Source organism: Dunckerocampus dactyliophorus, chromosome 11, assembly GCF_027744805.1.
Source record: "Dunckerocampus dactyliophorus isolate RoL2022-P2 chromosome 11, RoL_Ddac_1.1, whole genome shotgun sequence".
Lineage (NCBI taxonomy): Eukaryota > Metazoa > Chordata > Actinopteri > Syngnathiformes > Syngnathidae > Dunckerocampus > Dunckerocampus dactyliophorus.
Genome location: NC_072829.1, coordinates 24,379,502 through 24,392,887, shown reverse-complemented (window position 1 = coordinate 24,392,887; position 13,386 = coordinate 24,379,502). Strand labels below are relative to the sequence as shown.

The 13,386-nt window shown below is 39.8% G+C and overlaps 1 protein-coding gene across 2 annotated transcripts; it reads right to left on the bottom strand.

Moving 5' to 3' along the window:
* Positions 1-1,687: 1,687 nt before the first annotated feature.
* Positions 1,688-11,076, bottom strand: si:ch211-153b23.7 (uncharacterized). Of its 2 annotated transcripts, none has more exons than XM_054792331.1 (7): positions 10,878-11,076; positions 7,075-7,216; positions 4,208-4,351; positions 4,013-4,126; positions 3,784-3,954; positions 3,453-3,578; positions 1,688-2,410 (listed from the first exon to the last, which is right to left on the bottom strand). In XM_054792331.1, the coding sequence occupies exons 1-7, from the start codon at positions 10,994-10,996 to the stop codon at positions 2,189-2,191; spliced, it is 1,038 nt and encodes a 345-aa protein (XP_054648306.1). In that variant the 5' UTR covers positions 10,997-11,076; the 3' UTR covers positions 1,688-2,188. The 2 variants fall into 2 exon arrangements, with proteins under 2 accessions (XP_054648306.1, XP_054648307.1); XM_054792332.1 differs by having other exon boundaries at positions 3,784-3,942.
* Positions 11,077-13,386: the final 2,310 nt, after the last annotated feature.

Below are 13,386 nucleotides of genomic sequence, written 5' to 3'. Positions count from 1 at the left end.
CTTTTATCATTTGATTCTGACTTGAAGACACCAACAGCAGCGCAAATCCACCACCATATACATCTTTGAACGTCACAACAGCATCTTTATTACGCAAGTATGTGTGGTCTATTTAAACAGAAAGAAAAAGAGTCAGTGGATATTCTTGTCAATCACTTCATAACTCCTAACTCATTCAATACCAAAGACGTATTTGTACGTTTTTATCAACCCGAACGCCCGATGTCAACAATGTATTTATAAGTCTTTTACGTTTTTTTTTCTCTAGAGGCAAAAAGAGGTTGTTGACGCAGCTCTCCACTGATGCATTTCGCTTTCGGAACAATTTTAAGCCATAAAAACAGCCACAAGTTGGCAGAAGTGCATTTGATAAGAGCTCGGCAAGGATCATGCTGATCAGGGGTGTCAAAGTTGTGCCACGGAGGGCCGAGACACTGCGGGTTTTCTTTCCAGCTGTGAACCAAAACAGGTGATTTTAATGATCAACACCTCCTTCAATCTGAAGTAATGAGCTCATCGATTAAATCTCCTGCTGGAGAAACCGGTTGGAGAGAAACCCTGCAGTGTCTCGGCCCTCCATCGACACGTGATGTAGATGGAAAAATCACATATGACAGGAAGGAGGAACATATTGTAGGGAAATTTTAACGCATACACACGCACACACACACGCGGGCACACACAGAGTTCTGTTCCAAAGGTGAAAATTGTAACGAGCTCATGGTGTTATATTTGTAAATAAATTGTAATTTTGATGTAAAACAACCGGTCTTATTGGTATACTTGTTTCGATATTTGAGCTTTGACAAAAGCAAAAGAAAATGTGTGTCAGAGTGAAAGTTATGTTTGAAATGTATCTTTCCACAAAAAGCTGCTTTTCTCCCTTTTCTATGATACTTTCCTGAAACTAACCTATGTTCAACTGCTGATTACCAAGGGTAAAAAGGAAAAAGGTAGAGGAAAACTTTTTTTTCTGACGAAAGACGGGATTTTAATCTTTCTTTTAGTAGTGTGCCTTGAAAGATCAGTCAAAATCGTCAAAATTGGCCGGTACCCTAGCGTTTGTCTTTGGAAAAATGGTTGGGATTGAATGACTTAATGCGGAAGTACAGTTTGCTGCATTTAAGTATGCTTGGAAATCCCAGAAAATGGACTCAAAACTTGTGAATTGAACTTAAATAAATCGGTGTCTTTGAATGCAACCCCCCAGCACGCTTAATAACACAGTTAAAGTGTGATTCAAGTGTTCCGCTAGAGACTAGTGTTAGGCAAATACATTTTCAGAGGCGTGTGCTGTCATTTAGCTTGATCGTTTGATTAGCTTGATTTATGGTTCACGTACTCCTAATCCTGTCCTGTCATTTATCTTTCTGTTCATAAAATACAGTAAAAATAGGCACATTACACAAACGGTGATTCATCACGATTAATGGATTTGAAAACCATGATTAATATGATGCTTTTTTAAACCATTTGACAGGCCGAATAATAACTGATAGTCTACATGATCTTATTATAGTCAGAGTGATGTGGTTACATCATAATAATGTGGTTACACAATAATAGTGTGAGGTAACATGAATTTCCTTGTAAGTAATCTGAAACCCGTGATGCTGTAACTACTGTTGAACAAAGAGAAACTCGTTTTGTCGGTGCTTTTTAATGCCAGAGAAAGAAAAGGGAACAATAGTTAGTGGAGCAAACACTGAAGCTTTTCACTCTCTTTCTTAACTGTGCAACTCTCTATTTAATAGACATTTAGGATTAATTCATGGCCTTATGACTAGTCAGCAGTCACTGTGCTCACACATGATACGATCTTGTGTAATCAAGGAAATGATATTTTACAGGATTTATAATGATAGAACTCTGACCAGTCAGACAACAAAGTAAACATATAGCAAGATATACAAGTGTGCTTTCATGTGTGAAAATGTTATGTTTACATTTTGTTTTTAATCTTACTTGATTATAACTTGGATGTGTTTTGCATTTCTTCTTATTTTAACACAAGTATAAATGCAAGTGAGTGAGGGCCACAACTGGGGTCATAAATTATGATCCCATAAAAGGTTACAGTGGAAGGACATCATATTTGTTTTTTTTTTAGTCCGCATTCATTCTTTTATGTGTTCTGGGACATGACTAATTTCCGAGTACAGCACAATGGTTTCCTCAGTCCTTGTCCCTATTTCGAGTGCTTGGGACAGAGGGGGTGGTGCTGCTCCACCTGCGGATGGACTCTCGCTCCGGTCTGTGTCCATTTGTCTCCCTCTTGTGGCTGCCATTCGTTATTGCAGCGTTGCACGAGCGCTGGTTCCCTGTCAGGAGGTGTTTTTTTCAACAGCAGCCTCTGCAGCATCTGTTTGTCAGACCGCTCACGTCGGAAGTCGTCCTCATACACTTTGAGCTATGATTAAAAGAATATCCAATTAAAAACACAATTAAAAATATAATTCCGAGTAAAATAAAGCAAGCTAGGAAAATCATTTAAAATATGGTCAGCGTCACGTCAGGCTCCAGTTCTCCCGTGATCCTCACGTGGTAAATTCATTAATTAAATGAAATCGGCAGTCAGTACTGTTTTTCTTTCTTTCAGATAGATATTTTATATTTATTGATATTTTGTATATATTGTTGCGAGCAATGAACAAAAAATTATGGTTTCTGATCAACGAATGCCAAACTGCATCCATCCATCCATCTCCTATGCTGCTTATCCTCACTCGGGTCACGGGTATGCTGGAGTCTATCCCTGCTGACTTCGGGCGAGAGGTGGGGTACAAAAAAATTTAATAAAATGAAGACAATGTACGGATCAAAAAGGGAAAATTGACAAAAAAAAAATAAAATGGGGCTCAATACTGATTTTTTTAAAAGCATTCAGTATTTAAAATAGATAATCAATTGTACGTGGATATGTGTGTGTGTGTGTGTGTGTGTGTGTGTGTGTGTGTGTGTGTGTGTACTGTATATATTCACTTTTCCCCCAGTGAATAATTATGGTTATAGATAAAACACACTTCCAAAAATAAGACAACCCCAAATATAAGATGATTTTGCTGCTCGACAGTTTGGAGACTCTGCTTCACTGATCATCATTATCGGAAAATTAGCATCATACTGTAACTCCTTCTCCTTTAAGACACTTTTTTTCCCCGTGGGTCTCTGTGTCAAGGCTACATCGCACCTGGTCAATGATGTGTGTGAGTGACAGGAAGAAAAGTTCTAACTCGCTTGGGGAGAAGTTGTTTGGCGCCACCTGTTGGTTCGCATGTATGAATCTCTAGACAACTTGTCTTTGTCAGAAGTTTTGTTTGTTTTAGAATGAATCATGTGTGAGTACAATATGGAGCACTGTCGTTGGAAGAGAAATTTAAAGCCCCTTTTCTGTAGTTTTCCTGGTATGTAGCCGACTGAAGTCATGTAAAACCACCATGATTAAACACAACCTGCTCTCGCAGCAGCTCCACCTGCTGGCGCATCTCCTCCCTCTTCCTCCTCAGCCTGCGGTTGTCCTGCAGCGTGTATTTGTGGTTGTTGTGCTCCATCTGATATTCAGCCGCATAGATCTCAATCTGCTGACATCAGACACCATCACTGTGGCAGTGTGTCATCACCAACACAATATCATTACATATCCCCTCATCTCATGAGCTCCCGCAGAAATTGGAGAACAGAGCAGAGCAACCACTTGGTGGTGCATTTGACCGTCTAATTCTAAGCACTTTCTCCATAGCAACAGTTGACTTTAGAGCAGCTTTCACCACATAAGAAGCTCACCTGACACCGCAGTGCTTCTAGCTGCTCTTTTAGATCCTGCACCTCTTGCTGGGGGCCACAATTCGGGTGTTTGCCCAGCAGCAGCACATCCAGCCTGGAAGAGGCTGGAGGGCCGTATGATGAGGGGAGGCTTGGGGATGAGGGGTCGAGGTTGGTTGCCTGGAAATTGCACTGCAATAATAAACAATAGATGCATCATACATAAAACATAATCAAGAGGTGAAGGTACCTTTTGGATGGGTTGCTGGTGCATTCTGCCCTCCTGCAGCCTGATATATTCTTGGAGCTCTTTATTCTTCTTCAACTCCAGCATGAGTGCCTGCTCGTAATAGGCCTTTGCATTCTGCACCCCAGGATACGAAGATAAGCAATCCAAACCACTTCAATGATCAGATGTACCTCCTATGCATCAATGTACATTTACCTGCTGATTCTCTACTTTAAGCAACAGTTTGCTGTTTAGGTCTTTGAGGGTGGTGTTTTCCTGCTCCAAACTCTCCAGCCTGTGCTGCAGCCTCAGCGTGGTACTACGGTACATCTGGTCCCACTCCTCATTCAGCTTCATTAGCTGCAACACAGCATTTCATCATTAACAAAGGACAAAGGACGTCTTCTCAAGGGACATTTACATAGAAATGAAACTTGGACGTAGTTTAGTCCGTCCAGGAAGGCTCCTTGGACATCAAGGAGCTGAAGGATGTTAGACCTCTTGCACTTCTCCACCTTCTCCACATGAGGATGCTCCACAGGTGCTCAATTGGGTTCAAGTCTGGAGACATACTTGGCCACTCCGCCACCTTCAGCTTCATCTTCCTCAGCAAGGTACTTGTCACCTTGGAGGTGTGTCTGGGCTCCTATCCTGTTGGAAACTGCCCAGTTTCCCAAGGGGGGGGGATGAGAATGCAGAGCTGCCGTCTGTGGTCCAGTAGACCAAATCAAATTAAATCAAATGGTGCCCAAGGTGCTTCACAAGAGTAAAAGCAAGTTATAGGAAATAAGAAAGGGATAAGATGGAATAAGATCTAATAAAAACAACTAAAACTGAATAAATATACATCTAAATCACATCTAAAATACCTATAACCATCATGTGTCAAATGCAAGTCTGAATAAATGAGCTTTTAAATGAGATTTAAAAACTGATAGCTCTGCAATAGACCTTAGCGCGCGTGGAAGGGAGTTCCAAAGCTCGGGGGCAAACGCAGCAAAGGAGCGATCCGGATTCCAGCAGACGCGCATGGGAGTTTTAAAATAAACTTTTATACAAGCGCAGCTCAATTAATTAAAATATTGTGCAAAATGTATCTGACTTCCAGTAGTTCACAATATTGAACTTTTTGACAATTTTTTACATTTTATAAGATATTGAATTTGGCCTTTTTATTAGCTGCAAATTTTAATATATTATATATAAAATCTAACTACAATATAATATATTATATATTATAATATATTATATATATATATATATATATATATATATATATATATATATATAAAGAATACAAATAACATTTCACCTAATTTATTATAACAGCTAATTATGACCTTCTAAAAACATTTTTAGCCTTATTAGAGCCCCGTAGAGCCCCCATGAAACAACACCCCGATAGTCACGTTTATACTCGTACCTAATATAGTGGACATGATAAGCAATAACAAGACATAATAACACACGTTAGCATTGGGAAAGTTCATTGTTGTTGTAGTACAGGGGTCGGGAACCTTTTTGGCAAAGAGAGCCATGAAAGCCACATATTTAAAAATGTATTTCCGTGAGAGCCATATCATGTTTCAACACCGAATACAACCAAATGTGTGTATATTTAAGGAAGACCAACAATTTTAGAATTTAATAAGTCTCTGAATTTATTCTTTTAATAAAAATGTTATATTGAAGCTAACCAATAATAAATACATTACTTTTTACCATTAATGCAACTTCTGCTGCTGCATGGTTTTGCGCGCTACTCCGTATCTTTCTTTCCATTTTTCGTCAAAAGGGTTGTCTCTGCACAATTAGCTAGCTGAAGGATTAAAGGAGGGACGACCCCAATAATCAAGTTTTGGTGTCTGACACTGGAAAATGGGAAGGACAGCTGGCATTGCGCTACAAAATCAAATGGATTAAAATGCATTAGAATGCATATTTTAAATGTTATTTTTAACACTGATTTCTGTCATGTTTTACTTTAAAATGTCAGGAAAACAAATTGAAATAAAACACATTTTATGGTGTTAAGAAATGTCTGAGAGCCAGATGCAGTCATCTAAAGAGCCACATCTGGCTCCCGAGCCATAGGTTCCCTACCCCTGTTGTAGTATCTCGAACACAATGTGAGTCGATCGTATGGCATCGACGTGAGTCTATCATCCATCCTTCCTTACGACTGTCTTTGTTTACACCACATTGCGCAACTCTTATGTGCGGGCTACGGGATCTCTAAAGGGACACAAGAGATGGCCACTGCTGTAAGCATTAGCAAGCTACCAAGCTAACTAGTTAGTTATAGCTTTAAAACAATTCTAAATGCATATAAATGGTGAAGGAAAGGGACAAATGAACATTTAAGGTAAGTTTTACCTTCACTGAAGACGTGTTGTTGACAAAGACACGATGTGGCAGTAAGATCTACACAGACACCACCTCGGTGTTTTGCTATGAGTTATTTCTTGAATTCAATATTGTTTCTCAGCTTCTTTATCAAAATGTTGGCACTTGCAACCGTCTTTGGCTCCATTTTGGGTTATTTTGCAACCGTGATCAACAGAAAAGCAGTGACTTACGCTGAGATATACTATTTGAATTTGTGTACTTAGCAGAAGCCAGTCAGAGGACACACAGGATCTGGATTAATGGAGACACGAGACTCCAGATTCAGTGCAAATATTCGGATCATTAACCACGGTAATTCCGGTACTGACCAGCTCTATCACGCTACTCTCTTTCGACTGGTTTCCCTTTTTCATCACTCAATATTTGTTTTACCCACCATTGCATTAAAAGTGTTGTCATATTGAGCATTGACCAGAGAGTGAATTTATATGAAACGGCAATAAATAATATTTAAACCCGTTGACAGAATCATATTTCTTCTTTCTAAAAAATGTGAAAGTAGCTCAAGGATGAATGATTTGAGGAAAAAAAAAATGTCATTTCATTTAATGATTCTTCACACCTCAGCTGCAATTTTTCACACACCGCCTACGTCCCCCTCTGGTTTTCACAGAAAACTGTGTCATTTCCAGCATGGGCTGTGCAGCAAGAGTACAGCAGCACAGAAGCTGTACCTCTTTGTTGACTCTGCGGAGCTCTGTGTTCTTGTTGAGGAGCAGCAGCTTCTCCTGGTCTGCCGAGGTGATGCTCATACTCTCAGTGACATGTTGGTCCTCGGACAGTGACCTGTCACCTTCTGGACACACAGCGTCTGACCTGCACACACACACACACACACATAGATACAGTACAGATGACCTTTACAAAGTCATGGTGCAGAGCATTAGCAGAGGATTTCCATTAATAAAAGCAAACACATATATGCACAAAAGAGCCTCAGGGTACTTTTTAACACCCACTCGCGTAGAGTGAGTGCACTTTCAGAGAATAAAACCTGAGCCATTATTATCACCCACACACACACACACACACACATATGTATTAGGCACGCACAAACAAAATATGTTTACCATTTTATAGAAAATGGTGAACTCTATGGCAGCATTTTGGATACTAAACACAGTAAATATTAACAGGGATTAGTTATACAGAACCGCTCCCTGTGCAGTGGCCATGTTGTGAGGTCTTGTCTGAGAGCAATAGCCTACAGGGAGGGAATGTGAAGCCCAGAGGGGGTGTACGGTACATGCTCCTGGAAGAACACACACATCTCTGCATGTAGCACCCCTGGGCGTCCTCACACAAGCATGCCGTAGGACTCACTGAGATAAAGACTGGGAGGAACTGCAACCCTCATCTCCCTTAAGGCCAGACTCCCCCGCAAATACACTTGCTTTCATCCACTTACTGCACGTGCACTCCACTGCTCGATGAGAGTTGCATAGCTTTCAGGACTGTACTGTCAGGTCACGGCAAGGAAAAAAAAAAGAAAAGATGGAGGTCTTTTTAATGCCACGTTCACATACTGTACAAGACGGGAATCATTTGCGGGTTGTTAGAATGTGCTCAGTATTGAAACAGGAGTCTCAAAAATCACTATGAATAATGGATTGATTATACATGTTATGCTTTTAATGTTGACTGAATATACAAGTCGTGCATGTTGTACATGAACTGTCAAAGTCTCCCCAGCCTTATGATACCGTATTCTCATGCACTGGGTCGTTTCATGTGCTGAATCACAAACATTTTATAACTTACATTATGCAATTTTAGGATGCATTTTCATATTTCCATCCATTCATCCATCCATTTTCTATGCTGCTGATTCCCTTAATACTGCACAAGGTTGATAGTGACATTATTTTAACTCCTATTTGCTTCTTGATTTTTTTTTAACAGGAAGTGGAAAAATAAATGCAAATGACAAATGTCGGAAAGTGAAATATTTTGAGGGTCAACAAGTAAAAGTTTATGATGTGAAGTACTTATCAGGAATAGACATCGGGGAGGGATAGGATTAAATATAAACTCTGCGTCTTCCTACTCTTTTTTTCAGACATGTTGAATTGCTCAAATGTAACTATGGGATGTTCCTTCATGTAACTTGTTACACGTCTGAAACAAATAACCATACCAGACCAGACCAGACCAGACCAGACCAGACCAGACCAGACCATACCATACCATACCATACCATACCATACCATACCATACCATACCGTACCATACAACCTATACTGTAAACAGCTCTCTGGCTTTCATGTTGTTTTCACCGTTAAATGCAGTCTACACAGGCAAACCCATTCTGAAGCTAGCAGCTATGTATTGATTGAATCGGATACGCCTTGGCAACAAAACCCACCTGTCAGTCACATTTTTCACTTTTGCTCACATGAAACATGGGGTGGGTTCAAACAAAAGTCGCTATGTCGTAAATAGTGGGTCCAATCCAGATGTAAACACCTGGAAATAAAAGCTGAAATGTTACTGTCGGTTCCCGTATTTTGATGTCAAACCCAAATGTTTTCAATCTATAGCAGAAATTTAAATAAAAAAAAAAGACCTCTCTGTTCTAATACTTCCGGAGGGCACACTTTATGTCAACTGACCAACACATCTATCCACTCGTTCTGGGAACAACACTTCCTCATTTTCGAGGTACATTCACAGACACTCCAAATTCCAAACATGATCTTTAGAATGCGTGAATGTGTGGTGTAAATAAACAGGAAAACCAAAGAAAAACAATAAGTGCATATTCCTTTGAGCAATTAAGTATGCTCGGAGTCCCAGAAAATACACTCAAACTATGTGAAATCAACTTGAACTGCGTGGTGTTTTTGAACGCAACCCCTCATTGCTCACAACAACACGGTGAAAGTGCGATTCAAATGTTCCCCTACTATTCAAGAGACCATTGTTAGGCAAATAGATTTTCAGACATGTGGTATCTTTTAGCTTGATTTAAAATTTCCAGTTTATTTGGAGCTGTTAAAACATACAAATATACTGCATAGAATCATGTTCTGTTGATAAAATACAATAAAATTGGGAATATTTCAGACATAGTTGCAAATGGTCATTAATCACAAATTAATTTGAAGACTGAAACATTTTAGAATTAATTGACAGCCCTAATAAAGACATGAGCATGTAAAAATTGTGGTCTTTCTAACAGTGGCACGTATATGATGTATATTTGATCTCTATTATCCCGTATCTATAAACTGTTACCGACTTATAGTGAATGTGTTTCTCTGCTAAAAAAACGTCCTATTTTCTGAGAAACAAAAAAAATATTTTTTCTATGCCGCGTGTCCTCACTAGGGTCGTGGGGGTATGCTGGAGACTATCCCAGTCGACTTCGGGTGAGAGGCGGGGTACACCCTGGACCGGTTGCCAGCCAATCGCAGAGCACATACAGTGTAGACAAACAACCATTCACACTCACATTCACACATACAAACACTTTTGCTGTTTTGCTATTTCTGCTGCGCGGTGGCCTAGTGGTTAGCATGTTGTCCAAACAGTCAGGGGATGTGGGTTTGTTTCCCCATTGGAAAATACTCCTTGTGCGTGCGTGAGCTTTCTCCGGGTACTCTGGCTTCCTCCCATATTCCCAAAACATGCATGTTAGGTTAATTGGAGAAAAAAACATTTAAAACCTACTTTTTTGACCAAACATCTGCAAATTTGCGGGGCCGTGAACGCTAAATCGCCAATGTGTGATCTGCTGTAGAGTAGAAACATTTGAAAGTACATGTAGCCTACAACATCGTCCCAAGACCAAAGCCCCGTCATGGTGAGTCAGAGCTTTGTCCATCTGGGACAACATAGCACACATTGATCTAGATATCTCTTTCTTCTTTTCTGCTTCCTTAGACAGCTGATAAACACTGTGACCCAGTTTAACAACATTTCCAATCACACGCTGTCTTGGAAAGACACCAAAACAGCACTGCCTTGCACAGCAATATGTTAATACCCTGTCATGTTCTATGATAAAGAGGGTCTAGTTTGCCTCTATCTAAGGGTAATTGACTGCACATAATCTCGTATTAAAAGCAGAACCGTAGTATTGACAAAAAAAACATGCGACCTCAAGCTGATGACTTGACGTGAGCTTATAAAAAAAAAAGAGATTTGTCATTATGTGATGACCTCACTGGAAAGTCCACACTAACTCTTTACTCCGCCTCTTCCTTTAGAAACATGTTTTTTTTTTTTACTACATGTGACTGCCAGAAAAGGTGATCGATGATGGAAGTATTCACCAAAATCTCAGTAATAATCGCACAAATGTACCTTTAATAGACATGAATAGGCTAAGTGGTAGAAAATGGATACATGGATGAGAAGATGGAGCTAGATAGAACGTAGTCATGACAAAATGCCTCCTGGGTTTCTTATTGACTCTAGTCTTGTCAGCTATTGTATGAGATTGTATGATAAGTTCTATGCAGATCATACATACCATACGACTTCAGATGGTTTGGTTCCCTCTGGGAAGTTGATTTCTCCTCGCACTGATGATTCTTTGTGTTTGTCTGCTGCTGCTGATGACGACGATAAAGCCAGCTCGTCTCGATCCATGGCTGATCAAATGGTCATGTCCAAATAATGAACACTGAGTTTTCTCCTCACGCAGCCTCTCGAGGGGAAAGTAAATAGCCAGTGTCAGTATTGCTGCGTAACAAAAGGGGAAGTCGCCGAGGTCGGGGGCCCACGTGATTTAAAGTTTTGAGAAGAGGAAATGACACTGACACTGAAAAGTTGTTTCGGCAATAACCTTTGTGGTTTATTGTTCAAAGTTACAGTATTGAAACTCACAGAATGTGATGGTAAAGTTTTCACATCACCGTGGTGACGTTGTTCAATCAATGTTTAATGTTTAATGTTTGGGTATTATTGGCGAATGAAAAAGGTTGCTTTTTCATGCTGAAGTATGAACTTACAGTACAGTACAATACGGTTAATACAGCCTTATGGGATATCCGATATTATCGGACATCCCTAGTATTACCATAATTATCGGGCTGATACTGGCATAAAAACGTGACATCAGCCAACATCGGTGTCGTTGTTTCCCTACAATAGAAGAGCAATACTACAGAGCTTTTAACGGCAAGGTTGCAAATTCGCAACACTGCTGAACTTGCTGCATCATGAAGTTAATACCGTGCTGCTCAGAATTCTGTGAGAATACGGTAACTCTATATTTAAAAGCAAAGTGACAACAACGCTCACAGTTAACTTACCAGTGAATGTGGCAAGGCTGCACTGTAAGTGAATACAAGGAAATGTACTTCATAAAACGCCTTTCTACAAAGAAATTTAGGTTAGTGCCTCTCGTTTATACATTCACACATGCACTAATATACTTGGGAAACAGTTAGGCACCAAAAACAATGTATTTGATCTTCTCAGATGGCTAAGATAAGAACTGCGCTGCAGTCTGCTCCAGTAAGGACCTTCATTTGGGTTGAACACCGCCCTGTGTCTTGATGGACAGCCAATCGGATCTTCCGGCTCGGCGCAGGTGTGATTTTTTTTGGGTCTACCACTTGACTTTGTTGTTCCATAATGCTCAGGATCTTCCAAAAAATGTAGAATGACTGTCTTACTGCGCCCAACCTCAGCAGCAATGGCACGCTGCAAGAGGCCTTGCTTATGCAACTCGACAATCTGACCACGTTCAAAAAGAGAAAGCTTCTTAGCTTTAGCCATCAGGAGGGCACGACAGTGTGAATGCCTGACAGAAAATTAACATTTTGAGCAGATTTTGGCTTTTATAGCTTGTGGTCTTTTGATCAGGTGCTAAACAACCTATTTTTTTTTCCAAATGTTTTTGTCTCACTCCCCCCTTCTTGCGTTTGCATATTGTAGCTCTACTTAAAACCTCATTAAGATCCAAATGTGCAAAATGCAAATTCTTAAGATTTTGATCAGGAGTGTATATTGAATATAAAGAGTATTGTTTTTCAGTAAAGTGTGTGTAAATGTAATTGTTAAAAACTACAAATTCATAGCATGAGCTCTACCTGTTCTCTCTCTGCCCTGTAATAGGTGCTCCCACACCTGCACTCTCCAACACTGTGACTATATTCTTTATTCTTAGTAAACAGTCAGCAATGCAGTCGTCCCTCGCCACTTTGTGCTTCAAATTTCGCAGCTTCACTCTATCACGTTCTTAGAAAAATATATTCATTAATGAATCATGCTGTTTTGTATTTAGAAGCGTCCTATTACCAGTCAAAGCATTTATATTTAAGCAAATTGTATGTATTTTTTGACTAAATTAAGCACTTTCAAGCATAAAACATAAAGGTAAAATACAACTATAAGGCATTCAAAAGACACATTCAAAGACGTTAATGATAGACTAGATGTCAGTAATGTTTGCTGTAATGTTTGGTGAGACACAAAAGCATCAGACTTGATTGCTGTAACAACAGGCTTTTATTGCAGGTTTGAATGATCTCACAACAGGCACAATAATCCCTAATAAAAACACGGGCTACTTTTGTGGGTATGAGCCACGCAGAGCTGAAACTCAACTCTGAATCCCTGATGTCACTTCCTGTCCGCCCCTCTCTCAGGTCCCCTAGGGAACACATTGATAGCTTATTTATGTCTTAAATGGCTTATTTACTCTTATTTTGCCTTCTATATCGGGTAATACGAGTGTCAAGGTGACTATGCGGCCGTTAATTTATGTTTAGTGGGCTCTAATAATGTTAAAAACCGTATTTAGAAGGTCGGAAACAATGCTCGATCTATGAAAATAATCAATTTATAAATAAGGAATCCTACTTCGCAGAAATTAACTTATCACAGCCAGGTCTGGAACCAATTAATCGTGATAAACGAGGGATTACTTATAGTCCTGTTGAAAGTTCACCTCTCTTGCTTATGATGCTATCACGGTTTCCACATTCGTGGAATGCCTTGCTATGAAAATACAGCTAACGTGCACGCTTGGC

Bases quoted from the DNA above. Each gene is read 5' to 3' on its own strand.
- si:ch211-153b23.7 (XM_054792331.1), bottom strand. From the start codon at position 10,996: ATGGATCGAGACGAGCTGGCTTTATCGTCGTCATCAGCAGCAGCAGAC. The intron at 7,217-10,877 runs GTATGTATGATC...GTGTGTGTGCAG, and splicing joins AAACCATCTGAAGTCGTATG to GTCAGACGCTGTGTGTCCAG. The intron at 3,579-3,783 runs GTGAGCTTCTTA...TGATGTCAGCAG, and splicing joins TAGAAGCACTGCGGTGTCAG to ATTGAGATCTATGCGGCTGA.